The sequence below is a fragment of the Salminus brasiliensis genome, chromosome 1 (genome assembly GCF_030463535.1).
Source record: "Salminus brasiliensis chromosome 1, fSalBra1.hap2, whole genome shotgun sequence".
NCBI classification, from domain to species: domain Eukaryota; kingdom Metazoa; phylum Chordata; class Actinopteri; order Characiformes; family Bryconidae; genus Salminus; species Salminus brasiliensis.
The window spans coordinates 67,687,699-67,705,453 of NC_132878.1; the positions used below are offsets into that span (position 1 = coordinate 67,687,699).

Below are 17,755 nucleotides of genomic sequence, written 5' to 3' on the forward strand. Positions count from 1 at the left end.
CTGCTCTTTGCTTAAGGACTTTTAGATCTTGACGCCATCATTCGCATAATTGGAATCTGTATTCAATTTTAATGATGAACGGATCAGAATTGCTTTAAAACTACTTTAAATCTTTTTATGGTATATAGAAACAAGGATGGTACTTATTTTGTGTAACAAGTAACAGAATCACAGCGGCAGTGATGTTTGATTAAATATTTTTTCTATTTGAAAGCAAAGCATTGTGTTCATCTTCATCCGTACGTCCAGTGAGGACAGCATGTCTCCCTCAGGGACTTAACAGATCTCATATATATATATATATATATATATATATATATATATATATATATATATATATATATATATATATATATATATATATATATAATTACACAGTCAGTGGTCAGTCAGTCATACAACTCATGGGTTCTTGTTATAGTGGAGGCTTTAGGGGAGAACTGGAGCTGTACTTTACTGCTCTTGCTGTTGGTTTACTGCTGGTTGATTTATCTACAGGTCTCCCTTAAGCGTTGTCCAACGCAGCTGCTTAAGATTTCACAGCTTTTTAAAGCCTGCGTTTGAACAACATGAGCTACTATTGCAGAGCGACACATAGCAGAGCGTGAGCAGCTGGGCTTTAGCTACCCCTCTAGATGGGGCAAAGGGCAAACTAAGAAAATGCATTGGCTGTGTTGATGGGTAATAATTAGTATTTTACTGTAGACAAACTTGCCAGATCAGATTTTGTTTCAGTGGAGGGGATAGGAACCAGGTATTTATTTATTTATTTATTTTTTTTTTTTTTAACAATTCTGCTTCAGCAAGTTTCTCTAAAACAGAGCGTTTCACATCAAAACCTTATTTTAAGATTGATAGTAATTCTAAAATGCATCTGGGGACTGCTTTTGCATTGCACAGCGAATGACTAACCAGAAGCGTTTCTCTGGAGAAAAGTCTGTATCTGTGTTGGAGTTTGGTTTAGTTTATTCAGGTTGGGCATTGTATTGTTCCTATTGGATTTGGTGTGGTTATGTGGTGTTTGCTGGGCTGCTGAGTGCTGATGACTGAGACGGCCAGGGCGTTAGCGGGCCGTCAACTGCCGTGTGAGTTTCCTTCCTTCAGCACTTCCTGCAGTGCCGCGACTGCATTTCCTCAAGCTGTTCGCGCAGCAGCTGCTGGACTGGGCAGAAGAAATCAGCAAAAAAACTGAGGCTTAGCGCTCTTTTAAAAAAAGGCTTCAGGCTGAGCACGGTCCGGCGCTGCTTCAGCTAATCACTCACTACCCTGCTGGATTTTATCTCCTCCACACAGAGCGGTCAATGACTCAGTGTTTCTGCGTCTGTCTGTCTGTCTGTCTGTCTGTCTGTCTGTCTGTCTGTCTGTCTGTCTGTCTGTCTCTGTGTGTGTGTGTGTGTGTGTGTGTGTGTGTGTGTGTGTGTGTGTGTGTGTGTGTAAGTAAGCGCTTATAAATTACAGTTAACAAACACATTAAAGGGCCTATATCCCACACTTTTTTTTCTTGTCTTTTATTCATTTCCCTGAGGCCCACGTACAACCTTTACACATGTTTATGTACCAAATAATTAATATTTCACTGATACAGTACACTTTAATCTTTCTCTATTCCTTAGAATTAAACAAGATGCTTTTGTCACTGTGCTGTTAAGACTGAATGTGAATTACCTCTGTTGTAATTGGCTACTGTGTAGAACTCCATATTTACTTAGTTAAAATCTGGACACTTAAACATTTTTAATATCTATCTTTCAACTGAGACTTATACATGTATATGGTTGGCAATGATGGCTTTATGACTTAACTTAAAAAGCTCTAGCAGTGTTTGTGAAATTGATGCTCTTGACACTAAACAGTTAGTTTGGCTGTTGTTTAAAGTAGCATTAAGTTTCTGTGTTTTTTATATTTTATTATTTATTATATAACATTTGTGGAAAACTTTTATCACTTGTTTATGTTGGGCTTTCTGTTTATGTTGAATGATGGTTGATTATAACCGCTAAATTATGTATCAGTAGTATCCTAATATCAGAGGTGTGTGTGCTGTGTTTTTCAGGACTTATGCCATAAAAGATGTGCCAGTGGAGACGGAGGCTCTGACAGACTGGCTCTATCAGAGATTTGTGGAGAAGGAGGACCTTCTGGCTCATTTCTACCAGACTGGTAAGTAATCTGGAGTTTTTAAACTGTTAGGAGTTAGGGGTGTTGAAATGCATCAGTGCAGCGTAACGCATCATTCTGAATGGATTCGGCTGTATTGATTTATAGTAGTATTTGATCAAATATTTACTAGTATTCTGGCCATTTATTTATTTAATTATTTTAGGGGTCAATTAAATAAAATGGTTTGCATTTATTTGCATTTATGTCTGTATTGCACTTCTTTTAGACAATGAACAAAATAGTTATAGTTCATTAAGATAAAGCTAATACAATGTAATAAAATGTCATTTGCATTTGTGTCTATATGGCACTTAACATAGACAACAAATAAAATGGTTGTAGTTTATCAAAATATAGTTATTAGATAGTTTTAGTTGTATATTGAACTTATTATAGACAATTTTATAGTTATAGTTAATAAAATGAAGTGATATACGTCTGTATTATATTGCACTTAGTTGTTTTTGTATTTTTTTTTTTTAATTCTGTTTTCTATCAATATAATTAATGATGTACTGAAATGAACACCCATTCTGCGTTTCTGAAATGCTTCTAAACTAGCTCATGTGTGATCTGATCTGATTGTGTTTTGAAGGAGCGTTCCCTCCACCAAAAGGTCAGAAGGAGGCAGTTTCCCGAGAGATGACCCTCGACCCTGTGTGGCTTTGTGCTGTCCAATCGTTTGCCTTCGCCTCTGGCTACATGTGGTACAAAATCCTTCAGCACATCTACTGCTGGTTCTTCTCCCTGCTGTGGTGAGGAAGAGAGCGAGCGAGGGAGGGAGAGAAAGGGAGGGAGAGAGGGAGCAACTTTGAGGATAAAGAAGGAATAAAAGGAAAGGGGCCGGAGCTGCCGACCTTGAGCTGACTTTGGATCTGTTAAACAGCCCTGGAAACCGTCTTCAATCAACGGATGGCAGGATGGACGTTCGCGGAGTGTGGAGGCTGCGCAGAACGGCAAACGGCATCTAATGTTGTTGTTTGATCCTAAATCCCAACTTTCGATTTGTTTAGACACACACACACACAGAGTTTAGACCGGCCTGCAAAAGACATTCACGTCCACCGCTTAAATATGTAGGAAATATTACATCATGTTTACACACACACCCACCCACACACACACACACACACACACTCATGCATACATACATACATACATATATATTATATATTATGCACGTCTAAATGTTTACTCATGCACATGTGGACACATTTTTTTTTGTTTGTTTGTTTATTTGTTTTTTTTTTTTAAACTACAATCAAAAATTAGGCTCAGGAATAAGCCAGATAGAATTTCTGACATTTTTACCCTCTTTCTTTTTTTTCCATATTTGTTTTCTGCCATTGGTGACACTAACCTGCTCTTCTCTTCTTTACATGGACGTTGCGAGGAGAGCTTCCAAAGGATGTTTTGTTTTTTTGTTTTTTTATTCTTCTTCCTTTTTTTCGTCCTTCATACACTGAAACAGACGAGGGGAGCGCCACCGTACGCTTCATCCCCTCCGCGGATGGTCCTCCGGACATTCATTGCACTATAGATCCGTACCGCCTGTTCTGTATCTGTGGAAACAGCCCTGCCGCGTGCTTCTTTCTATTTTTTGTTTTTTATTATTTTCCCGACTGTGTCGTTTGTCTCGTGTTTTGTCTGTACGCTTCGATTTTTCCGTGTCTGTGCGTAGACAGTATTGCGAGAGCCGACTGAAATGGTTGTTTACGTTTACACTGGCCGCCCCAGATCGGACGCGGAGGACGTGGAGATCAGACCTCGCTGATTAACTGATTGCTAACTGCTAACTCAGTATGGGGAACTTTGTTATTGCCCTCTACTGTAACACTTACATTCATACACACACATATGCACACACACACAACATGCAAAGACATCTCCGTACACACTGAACTGCTAATAGAAGAGCTCCAGAGTAAAAATACACGCCCTCCCTCACCTTAGTCTAAATATATTTTGGTGTTTTACAGATATAATTAAGCCATATGCTTAGTGTCTGAGGGCTCATGGGGGAACAGATCCTACCAGGGGGGAAAAAAGAAAAGACTTTGACTGAATGAATAACTGAGTAATGTTGAATACTGCAGCATTCTGCAAAGAAAAATAGGAAAACGTGTAAAAAAAAAAAAATTAGGCTTACAGGTGTCATTACTGTAAATTTATAACAGCATAACCTGCCGAAGTGAGTGTGTGTGATGGTCGACTTTATCCTTGTTTTCCTTTTTTTTATTATTCATTTTTTTAAATTAATGTTTGATTGCTGTATGTTATATCAGTGTTGGCAAAAATCACAGTTTATTGATAAAGATTTTAATTTGATTTTTTTTCCCCCCTCAATTACAATTATGTGAACTTTTACATTACGTTCAGTCTTGTACATAAACGCCGAGGTAGAATCCATGTTTGTGACGTTTCGGCAACATCACAATCTGTTAACGTTTTTGAGTTGTTTTTAGTTTCAAAATATCATGAATGTTAAAGAATGAGGATATATATATAAAAAAGAAACAGTACACCTCACATACATCTGGTGTTTTCTAGAAGTTTCTCTCTCCATACCTGGGTGTATTACTACTGCGCTGAACCATCCTTTTCTTTGTTGAGCTAATTTAGGAACCAAAGCTGTAACGGTCCACAAAGCTTGCTTAACTTGACCAATGGCTGTAGCCTGTATGTCTGCTGTGTTACTGCAGTCTGTTAAAGCGAAAGTTCAACAAAAAAATAAAATGTACATAATTTCCCCCCCTGTTTTGAATACAAGTCGTTCAGCCAAGACATATTTCTTAAGAAACAGTCTTTAAGATTGCTTCTTTAGTTTTATACTGGAGCTATGAGGCTAATGTAACGAACGAGTGATGGAAGCCTATGTAGATCTGCTAGAATTGTGCTAACTGCATACATCAAAACCCACATGGGCATCAGAGACCATCTCTCCTCTAATAATGTCTCTTGGTCTTTACCTTGAGAGCAAGAGCAGAGAGGGAAAGCACATATTAACATTACACATATTAGCTTGTGGATAGTACATTATTATAGAAATGTTCTACTTTTTTAATAAAGAATCTTGTAATAAAATAAAATTGTAATTTTTATGGGAGTGGGTATAGATGGATAGCTTTCGAAGGGTATGGGTAAATATGAGTGGATGTACACAGATAAGCCACAGCATTAACACCACTGCCAGGTGAAGTGAAACACAAGAAAGGATAACTGGTGAACCGGCGACATGATGATCATTGATGCAATCAGTGGAGGCCCCATCTCACAACTTGCAGGACTTAAAGGACCTGCTGCTAATGCAAGTCCATGCATCAAATGCTGAGAGCTTTTGAGGCAGCACAAGGGGGACCTACTCAATATTTTGTGCTAATTTTGTGGCTAATCTGTGTAGACAGGTTTCGGAACTGGCTTAAAGGAGGGGTTTGTAATCAGACCAGCCCTAATCAGAATGAAGAGGCCTTTAGTAAATGCAGAGAGAGGGTGGATTGAAACAAATACTGTACTGTACTGCAACAAGAAAAACAATCACAGTATAAATACTATTTAAAAAATAAGTCATAATATCGTCATGATAATAGTTAAAAGGCCAAAGTCTGTTAATAGCTGTTCATATTTTTGTACTGCAGGGGGCGCTGTTTGACTGAATGTATTCTCTCTCAGTTCAGACTCAAGAGTTGTAGAATTGGTAATGCTTGTTTTATTTTTATTATATAAATCAGTATTACAGTACTTTAGTAGCTGCAGTCTGAAACCCATGGGCATTAAATAGAGGCTCATACTGAATGATAAAGTACAGTGTATTGTTGGAAGTCAGATGTAGGCAGCTTGTGTGATGCTAATTGGTGGGGTGTAAACTTTCATTACTTGTTAGCCACGTTAGCCTTGTAGTTCCAGTGTCAAATTAAAGTAGCAAACTTCAGACACCAAACATGCCTTGTCTGATCAGCTCCTATTTGAGTAAAGGGGACAACTGTACATCTCAATTTGGACCGAACTACTGCTTTAAGGTGTTTTAAATGGAAAAAGAGTTTTTTTTTGTTTGTTTGTTTGGTTTTTTTTTTTGTTTTTTTTAATGATTATTATTGCAAAACTATTAGGACAGCTACCTATTTACAGTAGATGTAACCACTTGGCTCATAATGGATAAGTCCTGCTTCCATTGCTAAGGAAAACTGAGGCTTGACTCAAACCCATGACTGTGTGCGCGCCTTTCCTTGCGTTCGTCCCAAGAAACAGGACTGTGATATGAAAGGCCACGCTCCGAGCCCCTGTGCGCTTGTGACTGTTTTTTCGGGGAAATTGTATTTTTGATTTTTTGGCTCTACTAAAAGGGAATTCGGGCACAGTCCAGCAATAAAAAATAAAAACACAAATAAATAAAGAAGTCCTCCAAGACACGCCCACATTACTCAGCTGTACAAACCAGTAGATCAGTTAGTAGATCCAGACCTGGTCCAGTAATTGTCATCTTCCTGATCATGGCCATTTTGTGGGAGTGTGTTTTGCTTTTGCTTTTGTTTTTGTTTGTGTTTATTCCTCCCCAGCTTGCTGAAGACTGAAATGTGTATGACGCAGGAAAGCTTCACCGGCCTGAAGATTGCAGAGAGCATTTAAGGGCAAGCTGGGAAACGTTCTGGAACTTTCTTCCAATCCGAGAGAAGGAGGGAGAGAAAGGAGTGGTCAGCCCACATTCTGTCACTGTCTTTCCAGCGAAAGAGTTGAAGCAGGGGGAACTGTTTTAGGGGTCTTTTTGGGAAGGGGAGGGTGGGGTGGGCTAGGAATTTTAACAAATTACATTAGACTGGTCTTTCGTTTTCATTTTGTACTCCTGTTTCCCCCTCTCTTCCTCGCTACCCAGCCATTTGATGACACAGAATTTAATTGTGCTGGAATAAAAATGATAAATATCAATTAACCTCTGTGTGTCTGAGTGTGAAACTGTTTGTTAACAAACCTGATGCTTTAGGAGTCTTAAACAGAGCGAACAAGTCTCAAGTGTTTAATGATGCTTACTTGAGGAAGGCCTGACTACACAGTGTGGCGCCAGTCGGACCTGTCTGAGTGCCCATGCTGATCCTCGTCCACTGGCAAAAGTGTCTACACTGGAGACACGAGCATCTGCACTGTACCTTTGAGCAATAGCAGAAGGTAGACAGGTCTAATGAGTCTTGTTTTCTTTAACAGCAATTAGATGGTGGTGTTTACCTATGGGATGGCATTGGATCCAACTCGCAGCTGACAGAAATCTGAGGCGAACAGCTTGCTGCTTGGTGCCAGACACCACAGGGCATCTTCAGAGGTCTTGTAGAGGGAGCTGTGTGCTTTGTGAAAAATCCCCCTGATGCTTTAATTAAAGTGAGCGTAATGACATGATGGTACTCATGAGGCTCTAAACTTTATATAGCACCTTTTTAAAACACCCCCCCCCCCAAAAAAAAAAACAAATGCATTGCAAGTGCAAGCTAAATGAAAATGAAGGGTAAATAAGATGCAATGTTTATGGTGGGCCAAAAGCCAAGAAAAAACATGATGAAAAAAGGGTATGATTTAAGAAAAAAATTACTACACTACATTTTGCTACCAAAATACTTCAAAATATTTTTAAAGATGTATATGTATATATAAATACCCCCCCCCCCCTTGACTGGACAACCTAAACAGCTGCTCAGTGTGTTGGAGATGAGTTTAAAGGGGAATAATAGGATTGTATAGTTTTATTGTTTTGTTGAACATGCAGTTCATGTCATCTTTACTGTTAATGGCCAGAAAGCATAACCAGGATTAGCAGAGATTTAGCAAACACATAAAACTCCAGGCAAGGGCAGGAGGGCAGGCCTTTATGTAACCTTACATTACATGCACCTGTATTAACAGTACAGTTCACGGTAGAAAATGTATATTTTGACACACAACGTAAAACCGTTTTCTTGATCTGTCAAATATTCAAATGTTTCCCTCAGACTTTAAATTGCGGGAACTTGCTAAATCAGCAGATCTGTTTATTAAACCGGGGGACCGTTTTAAGCCTCTGCTCGTCTGCCATGATACCGGACTGTTCTCGTCGTCGTCACCGCCCCCCCCCCCTCCTCACAATATGATTGGTGTCGCTAGGCAACGGGCACTGTATTTCTCTCTCAGCCAATGAAATCGTCTCTACGGTAGCGCCCGCAGCCAATCAGGTCGCAGAGACGGGGTGGCAGTTTTAAACCGCCGTGTGTTCAACGCGCTGCAGGAGCGGCTGTTGATTCGCTTTAGAGCGTGTTTACCTGTAAAGGACGAGGGTTTACAGCGGCTCTGTGCTGCTCTGACCGTGTTTCTATAATGCCCTCACACACGGAGCAGTACGAGGTGCTGTGCACCATTGGGTCCGGATCTTATGGAAAGTGCCAGAAGATAAAGAGAAAATCAGACGGAAAGGTAAACAGACCCGTAACCACAGCCAGCTAACTTAGAGCTAGCTAGCATAGCTAACTCTGTTTGACCCCCCGATGAGGAAGCAAGCGTGTGTGTGTGTGTGTGTGTGTGTGTGTGTGTGTGTGTGTGTGTGTGTGTGTGTGTGTTTATAGTTACATGGGGTTCCGATAGTCTGTTTATCTCTGCTGGAAGGTCGCTAGCTAGCAAGCTTGCACTATGTGTTTAGCATTACTACGTGTGAGAGAGCTTAACCATTTCCAGCGCCCTGCTGGAGGAAGGCCAGTATGTCCAGTTCTCTAACCACCTAGTTAGCTAGTTTTCATTCCAGTATTAGCTAAATCAGGAGAGCTGCTGGTGGAACTAAAAAATTCATAACGTGACTGGAGTTCACAGACAAAGTCAGCAACCATACATGTGTCTTGTACCTGTGTGCGTCCAACCAACCCATCAATACCTCTACTGACCAGCAACACGTTGTTTACTACCCAACATCATTATGTTTGGCATTCCTGACTTCCTGACCATTATACAAGCATTCCTGACTTTCCCTCTGGGATTAATAAAGTTAGCTATCTATCTAGATCTATTATAATACTAGCTAATTACAGGACTTGGCACACATTCAAAACCCATAAGTGAAGGAGATGTGATGCACAAGCAGCTTCTCTAATGAGAGAGTTCAGCTTTGAGAATCTTCATAGAAAAGTATGGCCCAGTAACAGGGTGCTCTGGAGGAGGAGGAGCAGCAGCAAGGGCACCATCCTCTGATGTGGGCTAGAGGGGTATAAAGCCACGCAGGATTGGATTGGGTGGTGTTCTCTGGAGAGGTGAAGCTTGTAACCAGTGATGATCCAGTGCTGAACAGAAATACTTGGTAGAATAGATTATAGTGTTCTACTCACTTTAATACTTGATCATGAGTGACCTTCAGCTCTGCTGCAGCAAGGAACGGTACAGGAGATCGTTTCTCCCAACAGCGATCTCACTGTACAACGCCTCGTCACTGTGCCGGGACATTATTGGGCACTGAGTGTACTAATAGAACAGTCCCACTGTTTCTCAATCGGACGCTATTCTGTTCATCACTATGTACTGCCACACAGCTCTGTCATCTGCACTGCCACTTTAAAACTCTATTGTTTATCACTTATACTGTACTGATACCCTAGGATGCCTTACATCACTACATTATATTAATATTATTACTGCACTGCGATCACTTTTTCTAGTACTTCTTATTTCTATAATTGGGTTATATTATGTATATTATAGCTGTATTTATTAATATAGCTGTATTTATAGTCAGGTTTACTGTTTCCTACTATTTTAAGTGCCTTTATTATGCTGCTCTCTTGTTTGATTTTGCTGCTGTAAAAACTGACTTTATCTAACTATCTATCTATCTATCTATCTATCTGTCTATCTGCCTTAAGTCTCTAACATAGCTTCGTTTACAGTGGGGGTATGCTGAACTCACATTTACAAGGTTAAAGGGGTCCTCAATACAAACAGAAGAATTACACATTGCTAAAGCGCTGCAGGCTGAATGGGCTATGTGGAAATGTGTTCATCACAAAGACTGAAGGGGAAAAAACAGCTTTATTGAGGCTTAATGAACTGTTGAGTTTTGCCACTGTAATATGTAATTAAATAATTACTTATTAGACTAAGTGATATGGACCCTTATTTAAAAAAAAAAAAAGGACAGCAGACGGTTGTTTCAGTAGGGTGTTTTACCATCAAATACTTCTGGAAGTATCGAACTAGAGGAAGGAATACAATTTAATCAGTTTTGCTGCCTCTTTTAGATCCTGGTGTGGAAGGAGCTGGATTATGGCACCATGGCAGAAGCGGAGAAGCAGATGCTGGTTTCAGAGGTGAATCTGCTCCGGGAGCTGAAACATCCCAACATTGTCAGATACTACGACCGTATTATAGACCGCACAAACACAACACTGTATATAGTGATGGAGTACTGCGAGGGAGGAGACCTCGCCAGCCTCATCTCCAAATGCATTAAAGACCGGTAAGAATTAAGTTAAATACAACCATTTGGGTCAAGAAGGATTGGGAGAATGTTTGTGCCAAACATTATTATTATTATTATTATTATTATTATGACTAAATCTGATCTTAACACCTGGAATTTGTATGTTTTGCACCTCATTTTTTCTTGTTAATTAAATGGTTAGCTAAGAAATTGTGCATGATGGCTATTTAGTGGGGCTCCCAAATGAGACAACTGTCTACACTGTCGCATTGTTGGCCCAATCATTAAGGTATCGCAGGTTTAATCTCTCTCTCTGTCTCTCTCTCTCTGTCTCTCTCTCTCTGTCTCTCTCTCTCTGTCTCTCTCTCTGTGGCTGTTTAATCTAAATATCCCAAGCTTAACTTCAGCCAAGCTCTAGTCCTTATGCTCATAATGCTGCGATCACCAGATGAAAGTGAGGTCAAAAACTCCTTTCCAGCTTTTCTTTTGCAGTGTTCTGTTGTTTTGGTAGCCTAAACTGTTTGTGTGTGATGCCCTTGGCAGGAGGTATCTTGAGGAGGAGCTTATCTTGCGTGTGATGGCTCAGCTGGCTCTGGCGCTGAAGGAGTGTCATGGCAGGAGTAACGGAGGCAGCACGGTTCTGCACCGCGACCTCAAACCCGCAAACATCTTCCTTGATGCTAAACAGAATGTAAAGCTTGGCGATTTCGGTCTGGCGAGAATACTCAAGCATGACACAAGCTTCGCAAAAACATTTGTGGGAACCCCGTATTACATGTCTCCTGTAAGCATCTTGTTTGAAGCTTGGACATGTTTTAATGCTTTATAGTACATTTTATTACTGTTAATTGGGTTTAAGAGTAAATTTATTTTGTTTTGTTTGTTTTGTTTTTTTCCCCAACAGGAACAAATGAATCGCATGTCATACAATGAAAAGTCAGATATCTGGTCGTTAGGATGTTTGCTGTATGAGCTTTGTGCTTTGTCGTGAGTATTAACACCTTTAATAGTAGGCTAGATTGCATTGTTTCCTCCTGACTTAATGCTTTTGTGACATTTCCACAATAAATCCTTTTCAGTCCCCCATTCACTGCATATAACCAAAAGGAACTGGCAGAAAAAATTAAAGAGGGGAAGTTTAGAAGGATCCCGTATCGATACTCTGAGGAGCTCAACACACTTCTGTCCAGAATGCTTCATTTAAAGGTTTGTTTGGCTTTGTTTGTGATCATTCCTCAAATGGTGGAGAAACAGCTAGAAGAAAGGCTTTGTACAGACAAGATGGACAAATTACATGACGTGGCTTTACTACATGGCAGTTGTCACAGTAGGCAGGCTGTACTATTCTAGTATTGTTTTCTACAAGATGTAGGTAACTAACTGATTTCTTAAGAACAGGTGAACTGAAGTCTGTCCAGGTAATGCCACCTTGTTGCTTTGACACATGTTTACCGTATCCTCCCCCATTTATCAGGACTATCTGCGTCCCTCCGTGGACTCCATTCTGCAGAGCAGTTTAATCTCATGCCATGTGGCGGCGGAGCACCGGAAGGCAGAGGTGAGGCAGCGGCGGAGGTCAGGTGACCCTGGACAGAATAAACCACTGGAGGCCCCTGTTTCTGCAGAGCTGCGGCTGAAGGAGCAGGCGCTGCGGGAGAGAGAGCGGGCTCTAAAGGAGCGAGAGGAGAGACTGGAGCGTAAGTCTCCTGATTTTACTCCTCACTTCACGATTCAGTTTGATGAACAAATAAGTGATGCCGTATGAGACAAGTAAAGATTTAGAAATGTAGATTTAAGCTCTGTTGTGAGAAAGGGCCTGTGTGCTGGCAAGTTGGAGACACCTTTTTCTTAGGTAGTTTAAATGCTGATTACTACAAACTATGAAGACCAGCTTATGCCGACACCTTGCAAACCCTCAAAAACCATGCAAAACGTCTTCCTGCTGGGTCACGATAGATTTTCAGGCTGGTTTTGTTCAGCTCATGTTCATAAACGGGTAAAATTAGCTGTTGCTTTATCTTTAAAGAAACTAACAGACTCACTCAATGCTCTCAAATTGGCAGATGCATTTCATGCAAATTTGAAAACATTTGAACTTCGTGACCTTGCCTGTCTGCCACGGGGTGGCCAATGTGCTTTTTACAGTGGAAATTCGCATCTGCATTCAGTGTGAAAGCAGGTTAATGTTTTCTTTTTCCCTTCTAACAGAAAAGGAGCAGGAATTATGCATGAGGGAGAGACTATCGAATGAAAAGCTTGCCAGGTAAATCTTTTTAATTAACTGTTTTGTCAGACCAAGATAAAGCTAGATTAGATTAAGGCTAGACTAAATATGCCCAAGAGTTAAAATAGCCTGAAATAAGATATTGTGTGGTTTGTTTGTTTGTTTAAAATAAATAAACTACTACATTATTGTGTTTTATGACTTTTGCTTCACCAACAGAGCGGAGAGCTTATTGAAGTCCTATAACCTTATGAGGCAGCAGAGGGCGCCAAATCCATTCTATTCAGATGCTATAGGTATGGAAGTGAAACGGAGGCCATTAGACCCCTTAACCACAGACTGAGCAGCTGCTTGTGCTGTGTATACATTTGTATATATTTCTGTGTGTGTTTTGTTACTTGTGTTGTTTTTTGGAGGTGCTGCATGGGTCTTTATGATGTTACACTTTAAGGAACATTTAATCAATTACAATAAAAAAAATGCAATAAAGAGTGCAAATATGTCGATTACTGACATTTGCCAGTGAAAGTCCTCTTATTGGTAAAAAGTAGCTTGGCTACACACAGCCTATCACTTTGCCTTACAGGAAGCTTCCCATGGTTAATGGATGTTATACCTGATGTAAAGGGGAGCTTTTATAAAACAGTGTGATTAAATACACCTGTGTATAACGAGTACCTTTATGAACGTATTCATTCATAAACAGTTGCCAGCAAACGGTAGACTATGATTGTCAAACAGGGCGAGACAGCCATATTTACCATTTGTGTTGGACACACACACAGTGATCAAACACACATGCCTGGAGCGTTTACACATTTTAAGCTGGAATTATCAGTATTCTAATCTTAGTTTTACCATATTATCCACATCTATGTGTATTTTACTTCAGATTCTATAGACTGTTCTAGAGATAACTGTTGTTTTGTTGACTTGCAGACGAAAGCGAGAACACCTCTCCAGGGAAGAAGAAGGTCCACTTTGCAGGAGACAGCAAGGAGAACCTGAAGCCTGAGCTGAAATCTGGTGTGCATGCGCAGGAGCATGTATTTGTTAAAAGACTGCACACAGCCAATACCTGCGTGGACCACTACCCACTGAAGAGCAGGCCAATGCAGGGCATTCGCTAGCCATGTCCACCTAGAGCTTAAGATGGGTTGCAGTGTGCCATCCAGTGTATCACATGACCAAGTTCACCACGCACAACTACATAAACAATGTAGAGATTTCTTAAAGCAGCTGCTGTAGGCTTACATTAGCATTGTGCTGATAGGGTCATGTATATGAAATCGCTGCAAATGTTTTGTGGGGTGTGGTGTTGTTTTTTGTTTTTTTTAATAGCAGCATTGATATGTTGAATAGCAGAGCACAGATCAGCTCATATGGTTCAACACACACTTTCCTTAAATAGGAACACCTTTTTAAAAGTCCTTTGTTTTTCAGTGACTGAGATGTTAATAGTGTTTTTCAGAAATGGTTGGAAATCAGTATCGAGAAACTCATCAGTTTCTTTACAGTGGTGGTGATAGGAACCCAGGGTCACCACAATCTAGCCATTTTGTTAACCATCCCAAATCTCTAGAGAAGCTGCTTGCGTCTTCAGGGTTTAATATGTAATGATGGTAAAATAGTGGCACATCTGAAGAAGAAAAAATGTTGGGGGATTATTTTCCTGCACACACACTTATATGGATCTATTCACCACCACTGTGAACAACACCAAATCCACTCTGGACGACTTTTTACAATTTTACATTTTTATTATTTTATATATAAGACACAATATACATATTTTAGATAAATGACAAGACACTGGGGACAGAGAACATTCTGGGGTGGCTATTTAACAAATCAGGATTTCTCAGTTCTGTAGATAGTTGAAGCCTAATGTTCAGGACAGTCCAGTAGGAATGTCCCTTAGCTTTTCTCCTACTGAACAGCGTTGACTTTGGTTTGCTACACTGAGGAAGCATGCTCTGTGAAATACTCTCAGTTTAGCCAGATAACCTGAACACAATATAAAGAGAGCTAAGCAACATTCCCATTTGGACATTCCTCACCCGAGGCTTAAGTTATCCAGCTTACTAAGAAATTGTCCTTTTTACTTTTACTTTTTATTTTTTTAATGCTTCACCCCCAAGTAAACAGTCAACAATCAAGCCTCTGCCTGCGGGCTGAAGCAAAAAAAAGAAATCAGCAAGCCGAACTGAAAACATTGTACTGGTTGTATATGTAGCTTTAATTTATGATCATATTTTGTACAGTGCTTCATATCAAGTATTTAAAGAAATGTCATTAGCAAGTGCAATCTGGCTGTAGGCCTCACACTGGAGTTCTTGGTATTACGTGTTAGTTGTGTGTTTGAGAGTGTTCAGGTTTTGAAAGGCTGTTTGTAGTTTCAGGAGTTTGCGGTGAAGTGCTGAGTGTGTTTTAGTGTGAATTAAAGAGAACGTCCCTAGCCTCTTTAATGACATGGCGTGGTGGCTTGTAGGATTTACAGTAATTTCATTCTCAAGCAAAACACTCATTTACACAAAACATGAGGATATTACAAGATCCTGTGGTTTAATGTGTTTAACCACAAGCAAGAAAGTCTTTTTGCAGATGCTTAATTAAACAGTGTACCAGACAATCAGCTGGATTGGCTGTTTAACAGCATCTGAAGGCAAAACAGCTGTAAATGTATCTTACAGTAACTTCTTATACCTGTTTTTAAGCATTTAGCTAGAAAAGGGAATACTCTTTAAAGTTAACTTCTTTAGTGGAAAGCACTTCTCTGAGTCAGGCTGAAGTGACGTGACGCTCTTCTTCTAAGAAAATATTTTTAAAGTCATTCCAAGAAATGTGATCAATGGTTTCATTCTGACAACAAACAAATAAGCAGTAGGGTTAAATTTAGCTGTTCCATCATATAATTGGTAAGAATTCAGAACAATTATAAATCAGTTTCAGGCTTCATCAGCGGTATTGGAGCAAATTGGAGCACCCAAACTTCTTTCCACTTTTCCACTCATCAAATATGCAAAGAACACACAGACACAGACGGGGCCAGGTGATTGGGGTTCTCTGAAGGATTGATCTCTTGTTCTTGTCAGTACAGTGTTTGTTTGTAAAGAGAGATTGATGGAGGGGTAGGTGTGGAAGAGTATACATAGGGTGGAGAGGAAAAAAAGTGCCTGAAGGCAAACCTTTTTAGGAAAACAGGAACCCAGCTTCTTCTCCTGAGAATGAGAGCTGCGTCACACACTGACGAGGCATTACATGAGTGTGAGCCTGCACACGGTCCTGAAAACACACGTGAACATTAATGTGTGTCTTTATATGTGTGTGTGTGTGTGTGTATATATATATATATATATATAAAATTGTGTTATAATATATATATATATATATATATATATATATATATATATATATTATATTTGATCTCACATATAAGCAAAAACATGCTCATATATTATCTTATCTTATATTAATTTTCCGTATGGGTCCCTTATGTGTGTGTTCTAGAGCACAGCAGTCAGTCAGGTTTATTAAACATGCTGAATCACAGGTGGGAGTGTGGTAAGGTAAGAGGGTCCTATGCACACGCTCTCCGTGCTCGCGCGCTGTCTGCTTTGTGCCACTTGCAAAGAAATATCATGTAACTAAATCCAGACTGGGCGCTTTGATCACAGCCTACAGGGAGGGTCTACAAATGTCTGACCCCTCAGATTTAAATATGGACAGACCAGGGCAGGGTTTCCCCAAAAGCCTCTCAGCACAAGGACTATTGTTAAATGGTAGCGTGAGCATCATGGTCTTAATACTTATATTCTCTGACCAGTAAGTTAAAAAGTCCACCATAGTGCGTTTTTTAAAAATCGATTGTACTACATTCAACACATTTATTTACAGCAGTATGGGTACGTGAGTTCAGAGGCCCTACATTTAAAATTAGGTTGATAACAGCAGCACTAAGCATTACTTTTTAATGCATCTGTGTTTCTGGCAATGAAAACGTTCAAATGAGAGACTAAATGGTTAGAGAGCTGGATTATTATATATAGGATTGTGGGTTTGATACCCATGTTTGCTGAACTGCCACTGTTGGCCTCTTGAGCTCTCTGCTCCAGAGGCTCTGTAGCATGGCTGACCTTGAGCTTTGACCCTGACTTTATAAGCTGGGATATGCAAAGAGAGGAATCTCATTGTACTGTACAAGTATAACAATAAAGGCTCATTACATTATAACACTGGAGCTCTAAGGCCCAGCAGTGGCAGCTTAGTGAGTGGACCCATGTCGCAAACCCACATTCCTGTGACCAACAACCCACTGAGCCCTCACTGCCCTCATATGAGCCTATAGAGTTAGCCTACGTTATTAGAAATGGGGATCTGAATATTCCAGTATACCACAAGTTTGGGTTTGTGAAGACCCAATGCAAACTGTATTCCATGCTTGAGATTAGTGATTAAACTGTCAAAATTAAATATGATTTACATTTAAAATTAAATACTAATTAAACTATAAAAAAATTACTAAACATTTAGTCTGCTAATTAATTCACAATGTTACATTGAATTGATTATATCTCTCTCCCATATAATAATGCTATTTTAGCTCATCTAAAAGTATATTTACATAATTATTTCATAAAAAAATTCAAATGTTCAGCTGTATGTCCTCAAGTGTAAAATTCAGTCATATTTTCGTCTCAAAATAAAACGTGAGGTGGTATTGATACCGATTTAAAACAATAACATTTAAATCAGGTTGTAGCATTATCTTTATCTATTATAATTAGACACGTTTCATACTCAGGGTCTCTAACTCCTCACTGGCTCCCTAAAACGCTTCAGTTCACGTGTCTTCACTCTCTTCGTTTTTGCCCGTGCAGTATAATTGCCCCCCGGACCCTAACCCCCAGCCAATCCCTCGCCGCTCTGGGCGTGTCCTGCGCTGTGGTCGCCGTGGT

The 17,755-nt window shown here is 39.9% G+C and overlaps 2 protein-coding genes across 4 annotated transcripts in view; both read left to right on the forward strand.

Annotated features, from left to right (window-relative positions):
* Positions 1–7,080, forward strand: part of lpgat1 (lysophosphatidylglycerol acyltransferase 1) — a 51,517-nt gene extending 44,437 nt beyond the window's left edge. For all 3 annotated transcript variants that reach the window (XM_072687502.1, XM_072687510.1, XM_072687518.1), the window contains exons 7-8: positions 2,054–2,160; positions 2,756–7,080. In XM_072687502.1, coding sequence (XP_072543603.1) covers positions 2,054–2,160; positions 2,756–2,919 — 271 coding nt within the window. In that variant the 3' untranslated portion in view covers positions 2,920–7,080. The remainder of the gene's footprint in view (positions 1–2,053; positions 2,161–2,755) is intronic.
* A 1,331-nt stretch (positions 7,081–8,411) lies between these two features.
* On the forward strand, positions 8,412–13,997 carry nek2 (NIMA-related kinase 2). Its single transcript, XM_072656658.1, has 9 exons — positions 8,412–8,586; positions 10,392–10,609; positions 11,117–11,357; positions 11,478–11,560; positions 11,653–11,779; positions 12,048–12,270; positions 12,782–12,836; positions 13,017–13,093; positions 13,737–13,997. The coding sequence occupies exons 1-9, from the start codon at positions 8,491–8,493 to the stop codon at positions 13,925–13,927; spliced, it is 1,311 nt and encodes a 436-aa protein (XP_072512759.1). The 5' UTR covers positions 8,412–8,490; the 3' UTR covers positions 13,928–13,997.
* Positions 13,998–17,755: the final 3,758 nt, after the last annotated feature.